General features: G+C 48.2%; 1 protein-coding gene across 3 annotated transcripts in view; it reads left to right on the forward strand.

Annotated features, from left to right (window-relative positions):
- PCSK6 (proprotein convertase subtilisin/kexin type 6) overlaps window positions 1-17,083 on the forward strand; it is a 110,273-nt gene that overhangs the window by 1,489 nt on the left and 91,701 nt on the right. Inside the window, exon 1 of one of the 3 annotated variants that reach the window (XR_003703772.2) lies at window positions 3,922-4,337. The exons of 1 other annotated variant lie outside the window; for it this stretch is intronic. Coding sequence is in view for 1 of the 2 variants with exons in the window: in XM_028707199.2 (XP_028563032.1) it covers window positions 4,167-4,337 (171 nt within the window). In the remaining variant the exon portion in view is untranslated. Of the gene's footprint in view, window positions 1-3,921; window positions 4,338-17,083 lie in introns of those variants that run through there. One more of the 3 variants, XM_028707199.2, reaches the window with a different exon arrangement.

The raw sequence follows: 17,083 nt of genomic DNA on the forward strand, positions 1-17,083 counted from the left end.
GGTCCTTTGTGTGATGCATCATCAGAGGGTCCTAGTCAGGCAGCAAATCAGACTCAGGACATCAATAAAACAACAGCCTTTCCCTTTGATGGCATGTTGGTATAATACATCAGTGGAGCAATGGGTTGCCCCGATTATGTATCGGCGCCATCCATCATTGGCGGAGGAGAACCTCTGAGAATGTATTATTCCTGGCACATCATCATCATTCGATAAACAGAAGCACCATGAGCTAAGAGCCACTGTAAGTTCGCAGGCAAGACAAATATCTGCTCCTTAATGGTCCATTCAGGGAAATCGTAGCTCAAATGCGATGAATTCGTATGGGTTATTCTCTGCTGATTTTGCTGTAGCTGGAGGGGCTGCAGATGGAACCAAGAGTGAGGGGTGGGTGGGGAGAAGCACATTTCTGCGATGGGAGTTGGCCTCTCCCAAACACACACAGGGTTGAGATTGCTCAGCTGCTTGTGACCATGGCAGCACTCAACCCGGTGAAAACAGCCTTAAAACAAGGACAGGCTAAAATCCTTAGCAGAATATAGAAGCTGAGCTTTTATTTAAAACTCACTCACCCATTTCTAAGCCTTAAAGCAGTGCAGAAAAATGCAAATGTGTGTATGCCCTCTGAATACATACCTATTGAATTATACCTATTGGTAAATGTTTATTTCCATGCAAAAAGCTTTATGATGAGCCTTAAAGGCAGAGTTAAGAGGGTTTATTTGGTGTTGGTGGTTGGTTGGTTTAGAATTCCACTCTTCCACTGAAAACAGAAAGGATTTCAAAGTGTTTCACTGCGGCTGGATTGTGATCATCATTAGAAAGACCCAAAAGGAACACAGGAAGCTGCCTTATACTGAGTCAGAGCAATGGTCCATCTAGCTCAGTATTGTCTACACTGACTGGCAGCGGCTCTTTGGGGTTTTCAGACCAGGGACACTCTCAACCCTGTCAGATATGGCACCTGGGACCTTTAGCATACTAAGCCATTCAACAATGAGCTACAACCCTTCCCCCCAAACCAATGAATTAGTAAACTCACAGAAACAACTGAAGCTGCCTATATACTGAGTCAGACTCTTGTTCCATCTAGCCCAGTACTGTCTTCACTGACTGGAAGCAGCTTTCAAGGGTTTCAGTCTCTTGCTGCCTGAAGATGCCGGGGACTGAAATGGGTAGATTTGAGTTGAGAAACAACTATTATACACACACATCCTGCTATTATGCACAGGATAGAAGCTTAAACTTGGGGTCTCCTCCAAGCCACTGCCAAGGTTTTGCAGTCCTTTTGCAGAGTTTTGCAGCCAATAATACCTCGTGTTTTTAATAATAATAATAAATTTTATTTATACCCCGCCCTCCCGAGCCGAGACCGGGCTCAGGCTGGCTAACACCAAATATATAATACATTAAAAACACAAAATCAAACGATTAGTTTAAAATACAATTCGAATCACATTTAAAATCAGAATAAAATTAAGTGGGAACCCACAAATCATAACTGTAGGGGTAAGGAATTAAAAGTTCACCAGGCCAAGCCACTCGTGTTGAGCCAAGGAGGCCACTTACATACAGGGTCCCATAGAATTAAGGGGGTCAGACTCAGCACGAACCCAAGGCCTGGCGGAACAGCTCCATCTTGAAGGCCCTGCAGCATCCCCTAAACTGAGCAATTGATACATCAACCCTGGGGGTCATAGGTAACACCCCCAAAAAACAACCTTCTCCAATTCACCCCAAACCGGGGCCAAAGTTTTGCAAAAACCCACATTTTGCAGTGTCCTCCAAACTTAGAATCAGTACTCAAAATGGGGATTTGTAGTTAATGAAGCTGAACAGGCTGTGCTTCAGAGTACATGGCAGAGCCAGATGTTGAAAACTGATAAGCTTTGGATAGGTGTTGCAAACCATAATCTGTTCTTAAAGGCCCATCTGCACAGGTGTGTGAGAGAGATGTCACACCATCAACTTAGCATCCCAATCAACATACTGTACAACTGTTGCTTTGTTTTCCAGGCAGTGATGCATTTCCTCTTTATAATCACAGCCACTCATCAAGAGTAAACCTTCCTTTTAAAATGATAAGAGACAATGGTCTCTTGCCCTAGACCTGACCCCAAGCTAATCGTGTTTTTTTAAGCAATGGTCAGTGTCCTTTTTTTACAGCAAGGTGCTCAATTCTAGATGTTCTTAGATAAAAGAGTTCTAGTTACAGGTAGGTAGCCTTGGTCTGCCATAGTCAAAACAAAATAAAAAAATCCATTCCAGTAGCACCTTAAAGACCAACTAAGTTTGTTACTGGTATGAGCGTTTGTGTATCTGAAGAAGTGTGCATGCACACGAAAGCTCATACCAATAACAAACTTTGTTGGTCTCTAAGGTGCTACTGGAAGGAATTTTTTAATTTTGTTTAGATAAGAGAGTAATCCATGGATGAGGGAGGGGAATCCTCAAGCCCATGGACACTCCCCAGGAGAGATCCCTTGCTGGTCCAACTTTTAATTCTCCTTGAATGTTTTTGCCTGGCCAGAATGTGTCCTTGAACTCTGATTATTCATCCTGTTGGATGCATGGGAGCTACAGAGGTTGTGTGTGTGTGTGTGTGTGTGTGTGTAACTAGCCTACCATGCAAAGGTAAAATTTGCATTATTTGCTCCACCTACTTTTGTCTCTGGCTCCACCCAGCACTAAAGTGTGGCCCTTGGAATGCTGTCCAGAAGCAAATGCAGCTATTGGGCTGAAAAATATTCCACAGCACTGGTCTCAAGGGTGGCCCAGCCCATTTTGCCACCTGCTGCTGTGCCTCGCCTCCCACTTTGGCTGCCGCCAGAATGACCCCCTTGCTGAAACTTGGTGAAAGGGGGTGCTCCACAAGGCCTTGGCAATGCTGTGCGCCAGAATGTCCCCCCTCCCTTTACTGAAACTTGGTGATGATGGAAGTAGTGGGATGGGCGGAACACCTCCTCTTGCACTTCTACTACCTGAGGCTGCTGCTTCACCCTGCCTCATGGGTGGGCCGGCTCTGCCTGGTCTATGCTGACTGGCAGTGACTCTGTAGGATTTCAGACGGGGACATTCCCAGCCCTACCTGGAGATGCTGAGAATTGAACATGGGACCTTCTGCATGCAAAGCAGATGCTCTGGCCCTGAGCTATGCTTATCATCTAAGATTGTACAGTGGTACCTCGGGTTACATACGCTTCAGGTTACATACACTTCAGGTTAGACTCCGCTAACCCAGAAATAGTGCTTCAGGTTAAGAACTTTGCTTCAGGATGAGAACAGAAATCATGCTCCAGCAGGAGCCTCCTGCTGCTGCCGTGCCACTGGAGCACAATGCATAGTTTTATGCATCCTCACACCATGCATAGTTTTATGCAGCTCAATCACGTTTCCCCCTTTTTTTCTGAGCTCAGAAAACCCCCAAACCCTTTTCTCACAGGGAATAACTCCCTTGTGGATGTGGATTGCCTTTTTGGGCACCTTGTGGATCTGGGCTGCATTTTGAGGCATCTTGTGTAATATTTGTGGGTCCGATGACAAAACAACCTGAAAGTGGAAGTTTTGTGAAGAAGCTTTATTCAATGGGGTCTCGAAGACCTTCTGCTAAAAAAACGCAAAACTAAGAACATAAGCAGCGGCCCAGATCATGTGACCCAGGAGGGGGTGACCAGGAACGACTGATTTGAACCCCATGCGATCCGCTTTCGCTCGGTTTAGACGACCAACCCAGTTCTTCCGACTGGGAGGCGGCAGCAACAGCTCCCAAACTCTCCCGCTTTTCCAACAGCGACACGCTGAAGAAGAGCGCGCGTGGAAGGGCTTCGGCGGCTCCCAAATCCGGGATCGCCTCCCCCCCCCCCCCCAGCGGCGGGCTTGCCTCCCGCCGGGCCGCCAATCTCGGCTTCTGCTGCGCCGCCGGGATCCCGAGCGGATCCTTCCCCGCCTCCATCTCTCCGTCCGCCCCATCCTCCCCCCCGCTGCCCGGCTGCGCCCGCCTCAAAAAGGCTGAGCTCCCCCCACTGGCCGGCTGAGGCAGGCGGGGGCCTGTCTGCGATTCGCTCTCGCCGGCTTCGGAGCGGGCGTCTGTGCGCGCCGTCGCCGCCAGCGGCTCTCTCGCTGCGCCTCTCCCCGCGCGCAAAGAGCCCTGCGCCGCCGCCGCCACCATGCGCGCCTTCGGGGCTTGCCTCCTCCTCCTCCTGCTGGCGGCGCTGCCCGCTTGCCCGGCCCGGCGCCCCCGGACCGTCTACACCAACCACTGGGCTGTGCGGGTGCTGGGGGGCCCCGACGAAGCGCATCGGCTGGCCTCCGCTTACGGCTACCTGAACCTCGGACAGGTGAGAGAGGCAAAACTTTTTATTTCTTTCCATTCGCTGTTGTGGATCCTGCACGAGCGGATCCCGAGTGTGGGGGGTGAGTGGGTGCCGGGGATGATTTTTTTGGGGTGCTCCAGGCTGTTCCCTGTCTATAGTTTCGTAGCAGCGCTGCTCCCCAGAAGGAACTTTCCGTGCGCCCCCGAAAGAACTTTCGGTCCAGTTTTTGGCACCGCTTTGCCGCCGTCTCCCCGCTGGGAGAAACACAGGAAAGGTGCAGTGTCGACGGTGCCGGTCCGGTTTAAGGCAAGCATCGCTTCTGGATCGAAGGGGGTTAGGTAGAAAAATCCGCACGCGCGTGGCAGGTAGCTGCGTGCAAGTGGAAATCAGGAGCCTTGCCGCACCTTTAAGACTAGCACGTTTAAGGTGCAAGCCTGTACGTGTCTGCTCGGCAATAAGCCCACATGGAGTTCACTGGGACTTCAGGCAAATGAGCATAGGATCGCCGCAGTATTAAAGCCGGCTTCCTTACATGCAAACTGGGCTCCAGGCGATGAAAGCCAGGAGGACAACGACCCAGTGAAACCAGTGGAATCCTTAACAGGTTCCCTGGTTAAGTACTTAATAGATCCCTGCCAGTTTCTGTAGAAGAGTGAAATCTGAGCATATTCTTAGCTCTCCTCTTGGAAACGAATGGGGCTTTAAAAGTGCTGAACTCCAACTGGGTGAGTGCCCTAAGAAAATTGTGGCAGATGTTTTCAGGGGCTGGAGTCCAGTTTTGCAGATGTGTGGTCTGTGTAGGTCTCTTCTCTCTCTCGCGCCCCAGCTTTATTTGGTCCCCATGTGTTTTTGGGACTGTCACCCCCAGCCAGCATGGCAGTGGTGAGAGATGATGGGAGTTGTAGTCCAACAACATCTGGGGATCCGAGGTTGGGGAAGACTGCCGTAACCTATGAAAATGTACATCACAACATATGTGAGAGTCATTTTAAAAAAAAGATGTCACAGATTCTTTGCTAGGACTGAATCTCTGGGTTTTAAAATATAAACTGCATAAGACTGATTGATTCTTTTCAGAATGGAGGCTTGTCAGGTCTTTGGGAAGATGCTAGATGCTTGAAAGGTAGAATCCCAGCGTTACAGGTTGTATGTCATTTGGGAGAAGGGCGAGCTACAAGTTGCGGAGACAGAGCAAGCTTTTACGCTCTTACATAGTGAGCTGCCTTATCAGACCATTGCTCTAGCTCTCTCGGTGCTGGCTAGTCTTGAACAGCACTGCCCTTCCAGCTCTCAGGCATACAGGCCTTTAATTTGATCATTTACCTGGCATTGCTAAGGGTTGAACCCGGGGCAACCTGGCTTCTTCTTAAGTAGGAAGTTTTAAAAGGCAGTGTTTCTGTGTTCGATGCTGGCAATTTGCTGTTGCTGGTTCTGTGGAGGTGGATCCTGGATCCTGCATGACCTCTCCCCTTCCGCATTCTCTGTAGTCATTCCAGTGACACCCCCTAAAGGTAAAGGTACCCCTGCCCGTACGGGCCAGTCTTGCCAGACTCTAGGGTTGTGCGCTCATCTCACTCTAGAGGCCGGGAGCCAGCGCTGTCCGCAGACACTTCCGGGTCACATGGCCAGCGTGACGAAGCTGCTCCGGCGAGTCAGAGCCACACACGGAAACGCCGTTTACCTTCCCGCCAGAGCGGTACCTATTTATCTACTTGCACTGATGTGCTTTCGAACTGCTAGGTTGGCAGGAGCAGGGACCGAGCAATGGGAGCGCACCCCGCCGCGTTGATTCGAACCGCCGACCATGCGATCGGCAAGTCCTAGGCTCTGTGGTTTAACCCACAGCGCCAACCCTATCAACACCCCCTACTCAGCCTCAAATCCCTCTCACTCATTAAATCCATCATGACTCTCCCAGGCTATTGTTTTTCCAGATTCTTTCTTTTTTTTCTTTCTTCTTCAGTCTCCAGAGCTTCTTAGGCTGTGCATACTCCATACATTTAAAGCTTACCCGTCCCGAAGAAGGGAACTGTAGTTTATTCAGATGGGAGTTGTAGCTCTGTGAGTTGTTACCTACAGTTCCTGGGATTCTTTGACTGCATGTGTGTTTTAAATGTGCTTTAAATGTACGGAGAGTATTCAGTAGCCTGCCCTCCCCATCCCAATCCCCACCAATTAATTTTCAGCTCAACCCCAACTTTTGCTGAATGGTTCCATCCAACCGGCTCTAGTTGACACATGATAGCAGATGGACCCAAAAGGTAATTAGTCAGCTAAAGCATGACAGAAAACATCTGAGGCGGACTCCGAGGGGAACTGCCAAGTGGAAATGAATCAATATTTAATTTTTGCACAGCAAAATGCACCCTTATCAATTTAATACCGTTTATAAAGCTATTTTATATATTTCTTCCCCAACTGCTGTACGTAAGACTAATCAATTTTTCTGTGGGTGTTGGGTTTTTTTAAGGGTTGGGGTGTGTGACAGTGGAGGGGGGGAGCGGAGAAGGATTGCTATAAATATGGAAATGTTTATATTGAGATCACTGCCAAGATTTTTTCATATTTTTTATTTTTTTGGTAATTGCTTGAACTTTATACTATCTTTGCAGATTTTAATAACGACTCTGCTTGGGGAATTTTTAATTTTTGTTATTTTTAGGTATGCGGGTCATTTAGCGAAGGTGGCAAAAGAACCAGCATGGGACTCATAAAACACCCCCGTTGGTGTTTCTTAATTGATTCTGTGAATGTCAGGAAGGGGGCAGAATATCAACTGAAAGCACAAGGGAGATCTGATTAATGGCTCTCTCTGTGTGTGCTCGTGTGTGTGTGTGTGTGTGTGTGTGTGTGTGTGTGTGTAAGTAAGAGAGTGAGATCAAGATCGCAATAAGGACAGTGAAACAACCCAGTTGTGACACACTGGAATGTTTAGGTGGCCCCACTCTGAATTCTTTGCATTTCCAGTTTCCATCCAAATTAAGCCAAGTTTCTGGCTCTCTTGCTGTTGTATTTTAAAGCATCTTGAAATCCAGTGAAAACCAGGGAGGAAACACAGCAACATAAAACCCATCATCATCATCATCATCATCATCATTATCTCAGTTCTCTTTATTTTTAAGACCAGAATAGGAAGCCAATTTCTCCCCAGATGTTTTTGGGCTACAATGCCCATAATCTCTGACCATTGAGCATTCTGGCTGGGCCTCAGTTTTACCCATGGACGGCCATCTGTCTAGATTTTAATTTGCTCTGAACTAATTTTAAGATGTATTTTAATTAATTGATCACCTGTTTTTATGTTCTTATGTTCTTTGTATACTGTGTTAGTTTTATGATGTTAGCCGCCCTGAGCCCAGCTCCGGCCGGGGAGGGCAAGGTACAAAAATTTATTATTATTATTATTATTATTATTATTATTATTATTATTATTGACAAACAACATCAAGAAGGGCCACAGGTTCCCCATCTCTGCTGTAGGACCTTGGTCAGGAACTAGTAAAACCAAATGGTCACGTTGATAAGGAGCGGGAGGAGAATGGGCCAAAACTATATGGCATCACTACATATGTTTATATCACTACATATGTTTACACACACATACATGCAACCTGCCAGCGAAGCATCACCTGCATTCTCCAAATAATGTTTTCTCCTGTTGGTCAGATTTGGTCCAGAGGCTGTCAGCTGCTGACCTCTGGTGGAGGAGACTGTGAGAAGCGGCATAGAAGAGGGGAAGGGAACCCAGTCCTCCCAGTATCTGAAAACCTGATCCAGCCTTATGGCTTGAGGAACCTCAGTCCCAAGGGCCAAATGTGGCTCCTAGGCCTCTCCTAACCACTGTTCTTACTGGCCCAGTTTTGCGCCCTCCTTGAACGTTTTTGCCTGGCTGGAGGAATAGGGAGTTGAGTGTGTGTAGAAGCTCACCTACTGCATAAAGTCAATTCACATTTGTTGCTTCATCCATTTTTGCCAGCAGCCCCCACCTGCCACTGCCATGTGGCCCCCAGAAGGCTGCATGGAAGAGGATGTGGTTTTCAGGTTCCCCACTCCCGAGTTGCCGTTTAGTGGGGGAGCAGCCATTGGCACGTGCTTCCTACAGCATATGCCATTCAGGCAGGAGTAGCGGGTGGTGAAATGGCACCACCCACCCACGTGGTCTTGCAGAAATGACCTTTCCTTTCTGGGAGTTTGCCAGTGGCTATGTAGAGAGGCCTCCACCCACCTGAAAAATACTTCGCTCTAGAGTCTCGTCATGGCTATATCGCCATTTCTCTTGGGAAGATGATCTCACAAGATGATGGAGCAGCAGACTGAATCAGTGTAACTTCCTGCATTTGTAAAAATTCTGGGCTGATGTCTCACCCTCCAGGAAATATGAAAACTGTGAAGCATCACAGGGTGGGAGCCCTGCATGCTGCTGGCCAAGGCAGCCCATTGCTGGGGGTGGGAGAAGAGAGAGAGAGAGAGAGAGAGAGTGAATACCCCCATAAATAAGAACATAAGAATACACAAGCATAAGAGGAGCCTGTTGGATCAGGCCAATACCCCCTCTAGTCCAGCATCCTGTTCTCACAGTGGCCCACTAGATGCTTGTGGGAAACCTGCAAGCAAAACTTGAGCATGAGAGCCCTTTCCTCTCATATTGTTTCCAGCCAGGCGTGCCAACCGTGGAGACAGCACATAGCCATCATGGCTAGTGGTCACTGATAACCTTAGTCCTTCATGACCTTAGTCCTTCAGTTCTCTTTTAAAGCCATCCAAATTGCTAGCCATCACTACCTTCTGTAGGAGTGAGTTCCATAGTTTAACTACGCTCTGCTTGAAGTGTTTTTCTTCTATTTATCCTGACTCTTCCAGCATTCAGCTTCAATGGGGAGGCTGTGAGTTCCAATGTTATTTGTGTGTGTGTGTGTGTGTGTGTGTGTGTGTGTGTGAGAGAGAGAGAGAGAGAGAGAGAGAGAGAGAGAGAGAGAGAGAAAGTAAGGAAGAAAGGAAGGTGAACATAGGAAGCCACTTCACACTGGTCATTTTAGCATTCATTGGCAGTGGCTCAGAAAAGGGACGTTCCCAGGCCTACCTGAAGATGCCAGAGGTTGGACCTGGGACCATTTGCCTGCAAAACACTGACCTACAGCCCTTCCCTGTACCTGATGAGAACAGTGTTCTATCTAGCACACAAAACTACAATTCCCATAGTTCCCTGGGAAGAATGATTGATTGTTAAAACCACTCTAGGAGCTGCAACAGCTCTCAGCGCTCTCAACAAAGTCCAGCTCCCAGAATTCTTTGGGGGGCGCCATGCTTGTTAAAAGTGGTACCATAGCTCTTTAAATGTAGGGAGTGAATGTGGCCATGCTGCTGTTATAGAGTTGTGTGCATTCTTTATTAATATTATGGACCTGCTGCTACCTTCTTATTTATGGGGTGTCTTCACTCCCTCCTCTCCCCCATGTGGACAAGGCTATGTGATATCTCCATTTTTTTGAGGCGGTAGTTAAATTTCTATACCACCCTTCATTTGAGAATTTCAGGGCAGTTTACAATACAAAAACACATACCATATGAAACAAACAAAACAAACAAAAACAGTACCCCCTCCCACAGCTTAAATGGCCATAGATTGTTTAATTAGCTGGGGAGAAGGGGACTGTTTCTGCCTGGTGCCTATAGATATGTAACAAAGGCAGCAGGTGAGCCTCCGTGGGGAGGGCATTTGGCAAGTGGGGAGCCACTGCAGAAAAGTCCCGTTCTCATGTTGCCACCCTCCAGACCTTTTGCGGAGGAGGCACATGAAGAAGAGCCTCAGTAGAGGAACGCAGGGTAATTATATAATTACAGTTTGCTCAAAAAGAGAAAACCCAGTCTGCTCTCTCAAGGGCAGAAGTAAGTTATTATGAACTTGTAATGTATACAGGCTTTCTCAAGGGGTTTGGGGCGGAGCAGGGCGAGGGGAGCTGGGGTTAGCAAATGCATGCGAACGACAGACACAAGCAATCAAACAGAGTTTAAAGATAAGCTCTTTTTGTAATTCAAACCATAGCGTCTTGCAGTGTTTCCACATGGAGTGTTATCATCCGTGACGGAAACCAGTAAAGAGCAGGGTGCTTTAATCTAAATAGAATTTTTCTTTGCATCACAAATCTTGTCCCAATAGCAGTAACGGGCAGTGATTTTGGTGCTCTGCAAAAGATAATCTCATCCTTTTGTGCTTGCGTGTCTCAGTGGCCTGCCGTGCCTCCGGACTGACAATTTAGAATGGGCTTTCCCTGAGAAAGCTGGAGGGCAAGGGGGAAACCATTTTTGGCTTGTGCTTTCTAGGCAGGGGAAAGTGGAAGTACGGATGAGTCCACAGCCTCTTTCCAGGCTTAAAAAACCGTTGCAGACTTCCACTGGCTGAACTCTGCTTCTGTCAATACATGGGCAGGTTGCAGGAAACAGAGGCAGACCATTGATCTACAGTGGTACCTCAGGTTAAGTACTTCATTCGTTCCGGAGGTCCGTTCTTAACCTGAAACTGTTCTTAACCTGAAGCACCACTTTACTAATGGGGCCTCCTGCTGCTGCCATGCCGCCAGAGCACGATTTCCGTTCACATCCTGGGGCAAAGTTTGCAACCCGGAGCAATTACTTCCAGGTTCGCGGAGTTTGTAACCCAAAGCATTTGTACAGTTGTACCTCAGGTTAAGTACTTAATTCTTTCCGGAGGTCCGTTCTTAACCTGAAACTGTTCTTAACCTGAACTTTAGCTAATGGGGCCTCCTGCTGCCGCTGTGCCGCCGGAGCACGATTTCTGTTCTCATCCTGAAGCAAAGTTCTTAACAATTTCTGGGTTAGCGGAGTCTGTACCTGAAACGTCTGTAACCCAAGGTACCACTGTATTTATCTCAGTAATGGCTATGCTGGCAGGCAGTGGCTGTTCAATGTTTCAGGCAAGGGGCATCCCCAGTCCTCCTTGAGATGCCAGGGATTGACCCTGGCATGCAAAGTAGATGTTCTGCCACTGAACTACAGCTGTTCCCCACTACTTCCTAAATCTTTTTCTTATGCCCTTCAGTTGCAAAGAACAAAGTTGGTGGGTTGGGGCCGGTGGGGGCCAGTTATCCTAGCTTATTGCTTTCCTTGCGGGCTCTGCACTCTTTTGCGGTTCACTGCTCCTCTGCCCAGGTGGCACAGTAATTTGTCTTGGTGCTAAAAAGGATCCGTTATAAATTCTGGCTTGACTTTTAAATTTCAGCCTTGTTCCAGTATAATTAAGCTGGCAGATGTTTGGGTGCAGGAGTGCGAGGGAAGGAACACCAAACCCTGTAAACCACGGTTGGAACCAAAGCTGCCAAAGGGTGGTGGTATATCAATTTAAAAAAATAAAAAACGGGGATTTCTTGCTGGAAGCTTAAATTGGAGATTTTCCTTAAAAGCCCATCGCAATGGAAGTTTGAGAGCAAGTATGGCATTGAGTCAAATGTTGGGCTTGATCTGGGCTTAGATCTCTGCTTATCCATGAAATTCACATAGACTGAGTGGCTCATAAATAATAATAATAATAATTTTTTATTTATATCCCGCCCTCCCCAGCCGAAACTGGGCTCAGGGCGGCTAACAACAATCAAAATAATCCAACATTCAAAAACATTCATTATAAAATTAATTAAAATCAAATTAATGGCAACCATTAAGCAACATTCTGTGCAGATTGCCAGAGGAGGGGGTCAGGCTGTGCCCTGGCCAAAGGCCTGGTGGAACAGCTCTGTCTTGCAGGCCCTGCGGAAAGATGTCAGGTCCTGCAGGGCCCTAGTCTCTTGTGACAGAGCATTCCACCAGATTGGAGCCGCAGCCGAGAAAGCCCTGGCTCTAGTTGAGGCCAGCCTAACCTCTCTGTGGCCTGGGATCTTCAGGATGTTTTTATTTGCAGACCGTAAATTTCTCTGTGGGACATACCAGGAGAGGCGGTCCCGTAGGTACGAGGGTCCTAGGCTCAGTCTGCCTTGCAGTATTCTTGAAAAGATGAAATGAGGGTGGACAGTCATTCCCATGTCACCCTGAGGCACAATACTATTGTGATTCTTCACAGGGCTTTTTTTTCAGCCGGAACTCAGTTCCTGCATCTCTCAGGTGGGTGCCATTGCCATTCTAAGAGAACAAGCGGAGTTCATGAGGAATTCCAGCACCTCTTTTTGCCTAACTTTTTGGCCTGCTTCAGAATTTACCCAACAATATATTTAGACCAGAGTGCTCCAAACTTGGGTCTCCAGCTGTTTTTGCACTACAACCCCCATCATCCCTAACCACTGGTCCTGCTAGCTAGGGATGATGGGAGTTGTAGTACAACAACAGCTGCAGACCCAAGTTTGGGAAACCCTGATTTAGACCAGTGTTTCCCAACCGGTGTTCCGCGGCACACTAGTGTGCCGCGAGACGTTGCCTGGTATGCCGTGGGAGGGAGGCGGGCGAGTCGGGCGGCGAGAGGCAGGGCGGCGGCGGCGAGGATCCGCGTCGAGCCGGGGGCGGCTCCGCGGTGGTGGTGCCGAGGTTTCTCTCTCCATTCTCCCCTCACACACACACACAGGAAATAACACAGGATCAGCTGACAGGACCCGGCCAATGGGGCGACGGCGGGGCAGCGTGCGCAAAAGGGAGGAGCGCGAGACAGCGGACGAGGAGGAGGCCGGCATGTCCGGGCAGTAGCAGCAACAACAGCAGCAGCAACTCCTGGCGACGGCTCCTCAAGCCCCGGGCAACCCTACTCCCTCACCGGCCTCGGCTGCCCTCCTGCTCCACCCGCCGCCGCCTCGCCCGCCGCCCCCTCCTCCGCCCGCTATCGCCGCCACCACCACAACAGCTGCCGCCGCCTCAGCTGGGCCCATGCCTGCCGGGAGCGGCGGCGGCAGCAGCAGCAGCAGCGCCCCGGCGCCCTTCCCTCCCGGCGTGACGCTGCGCGCTGACGTCACGGGGCTGTAATGGTGGTGTGCCTCGAGATTTTTTTCATCAAACAAGTGTGCCTTTGCCCAAAAAAGGTTGGGAAACACTGATTTAGACTATGCCATGTGCCTCTAGTCCATTGTGTGTTTTGCTTGCTCCAGAATCCTGTTTGGAACTCCATCATTTGCCTTTGACCTAACTGGGCAGGTGAATATTCCTCAGGCTTGCATTTACCATCATGACTGGAAGCCATAGGTGACCAGGAGCTACATTCAGGTGCATAAGCAAGATGGTTGAGTGAGTCAACCTGGCACTCTCCTAATGTTTTGGGCTACCATCTCCGCCCTGTCTCAGCCATTGTGACCACCGAGTTGGTGCAATCTGGTCTAGTGGCACTTGCACTTCTTTCATTTGTGGGTGACTCATGCTTGAGGGAGCCTGGCAGGCACCTGCATGTTTAGGGGAGTGGCTCCTATATCAGGTTGAGGGTGGGGTGTGAGAGACAGAGGAGGACCAAGGCCTAGGCAACCTGCAGCTAGCACAAGAAGCAGCTGCAGCGGAGTCTGCTAGTTACTCAGACCAGCAAGCGAGGCAACATTTACTCCATACGTTCAAACCACTATTGTACCACTTAAACAACCATGGCTTCCCCCAAAGAATTCTGGGAGCTGTAGTTTGTTAAAGGTGCTGAGAATTGTTAGGAGGCACCATTCCTCTCACAGAGCTACAGTTCCCAGAGTACTTGGGAAGAGGGACAGTCTGTTAAATCACTCTGGGAACCTTTTAATGAGGGTGAAAGAGGAGAGCGCAAAATATGGTCTGAAGCTCAACATCAAAAATACGAAGATCATGGCCACTGGTCCCATCATCTCCTGGCAAATAGAAGGGGAAGAAATGGAGGCAGTGAGAGATTTTACTTTCTTGGGCTCCATGATCACTGCAGATGGTGACAGCAGCCACGAAATTAAAAGACGCCTGTTTCTTGGGAGAAGGGCAATGACAGGCCTAGACAGCATCTTGAGAAGTAGAGACGTCACCTTGCCAACAAAGGTCCGTATAGTTAAAGCCATGGTTTTCCCAGTAGTGATGTATGGAAGTGAGAGCTGGACCATAAAGAAGGCTGATTGCCGAAGAATTGATGCTTTTGAATTATGGTGCTGGAGGAGACTCTTGAGAGTCCCATGGACTGCAAGAAGATCAAACGCATCCATTCTTAAGGAAATCAGCCCTGAGTGCTCACTGGAAGGACAGATCCTGAAGCTGAGGCTCCAGTACTTTGGCCACCTCATGAGAAGAGAAGACTCCCTGGAGAAGACACTGATGCTGGGAAAGATGGAGGGCACAAGGAGAAGGGGGCGACAGAGGACGAGATGGTTGGATAGTGTTTTCGAGGTTACCAGCATGAGTTTGACCAAACTGCGGGAGGTAGTGGAGGACAGAGGTGCCTGGCGTGCTCTGGTCCATGGGGTCACGAAGAGTCGGACACGACTAAACGACTAAACAACAACAACGAGGGGAATAAAGGTCTCCTGACAACTCTCAGCACCTTAAAAAAACTATTGCTCCCAGAATTCTTCAGGGAAGCCTGTTCAAAGTGGTATTGGTGCTTTAATGTGTGAATGTGGCCCAAGTCAGGCTCAGAAGCTGTCTAAAGTCGTCTTACCTGTTTTTGGAATGCTGAGGTCCAGTGTGGCATAGTGTAGGGCACCGGACTAGGAGCAGGGAGATCAGGGTTCAAATCCTTGTTCAGCCATTAAGATATCTGGGTAGTCTTGGGCCAACCACTATCTCTCAGCCTAATTTACCTTGTGGGGTTGGCGTAAGGATAAAATGGGGAGTTGGAGAACCATGTAATGCCACCTTGAGCTTCTTGGGGGAAAGGTTTGGTATGTAGGTCAAAATAACCCTGGCTTGGGCCCAGGCTGCCTAAAAGAACGTATCTCTCGAAATGAACCTGTCTGGGTGCTATGATCCTCAGGTGAGCATCTTATCTGGGTCCCGTTAACATCAGAAGCATGATTGGTGGTGACACAAAAGAGACCCTTTACTGCGGCTGCTTCCATATTGCAGAATTCCCTCCCAAGAGATTTTAGATTGGCTCCTTCTTTGTTGTTCTTCCGTCAGCAGGCCAAGACCTTCCTCTTCAGTCAGGCCTTTGAAAACGAAGGTGCAGATGATTCTGATCACTGATGGGCTGCTGTCAGGGCAAACGTCTTTTAATGGCTGGTTCTAAATGTGTTCTGATGTATCCTAATTATTGTTCTTAACTGCTTTGTTTGTCTTAACTTTGCATTTTATAATGTTGTTTTTAAATGTTGTAAGCTGCCTTGAATCTCAGCTTTAGAGGAAGGTGGGATATAAATTCTACTACTAAAAATAATAAACAATAAGATGTTGTGTACCAAATCCACATCTTATTCACTTTAGGTCCTAGGTTCAGGACCTGATGTGGGCTTGAGTCCTGAAAACTGCCTAGCAGGCACAGGTGGGGAAGCTTCCACCTTTGGCGCTAAGCCCCACAACCAGAAGTTGCTCCAGTACCAGAGAAGGTACTTCCTGTCTCTTGGGCATTCTTGCTTCTGCAGCCTCCGCTGTCAACAATATGTGGAAGTGCCCCAACCCATAGACCATCCTTCTCCATTATGACATCTTTTGAGCTCAGCTGGTCCGTGATGCATAACGTCCTTGGTCCAATTTCACTAAATAGTGATGAATGGTTCCTTCAGTGCCTGGCAGTTAACACTTAGTCGGATGGAATTGGCAGGGCCCCATTCCCATGGCAACCGAGCGAGCCGTACCCTTCATGTGCAAATGGTGGCATTGCAAGACAAAAATAACACTTTCTCATTGTTTTGAGACTTGCTTGCTGCGGACGTAAACACCCAGAGCTGAGCGGTGCCAATCTGGGGCTTTGTGACAACAAAGCAGAAATATGCAGAAGGCCAAAAAAACAAAAACATAACGGGACTTTTGCGCTTCAGGAAAACAATAAAACCTACATTGGTTTGAGTTAAAGGCCTAATTGGTGCATGGACGTCTGTCATAGCAGCGTAACATTATTCATCACTTTTGCAAATGGATATTAACATTGCTGATTGCTTCTATTGCTAGCTAATACTTTCAGCCCTTGGAAGAATGCAGATGAAAATCTAGAGTGCTGTACCTTCTGATAGCTGCCTGTTTCTGCCTGGCTCCAGACTGCCACTGATGCTGCTGCGAAAGCAGAAGCACAGGAGCTCTCTGCCCAGTGTTTCCTTCCATCACTAAATGTATGGGACAAATTGCCACTTGTCCAATGGCTGGGCTGGCCATACAGGAGAGGACAAAGTCATCCTCTGGATGTTGTGGGCCCCCAGCTCCCCAGCTCCCCTCTTCCCTGATCACTTGCAATGCTGCCTGTGACTGATGGAAGGCCACAGCTCCCACCCCAGATTTAGAAGATTAGCCAGGTAAGGACGTTATTTCAGGCAGCATCAAAAACGAAACAAACAAAAAATGTTTGCAATGTGCTCATTGCTTATCTCAAATGGTGAAGACTGTTCTTACCCTCTACAATTCATCAGGGATCTTAATAGGGCTGGAAAAGTCCCTTTCCTGAGATCATGGACAGCTACCTCAAGTCAGAATAAGACAATTTTATTCTCAGTTAGGTCTATTGAACTTGCAGTCTACAACCTCTGTTGGGCCACAGGTGCCCCTTCCCACAGCTAGATGTACCCAGCTTCATATGTGTTCAAAAACTGTTTCCTAAAACCAACTAAATGTATCTAAATTCTCATGGCCCTAATCTTTGTGCATTGGATGAGTATGCTTCTGTGCACTTTAATAATATCAGATTTCGTATGGCATTT

This window comes from Podarcis muralis, chromosome 14, assembly GCF_964188315.1.
Source record: "Podarcis muralis chromosome 14, rPodMur119.hap1.1, whole genome shotgun sequence".
NCBI lineage: Eukaryota > Metazoa > Chordata > Lepidosauria > Squamata > Lacertidae > Podarcis > Podarcis muralis.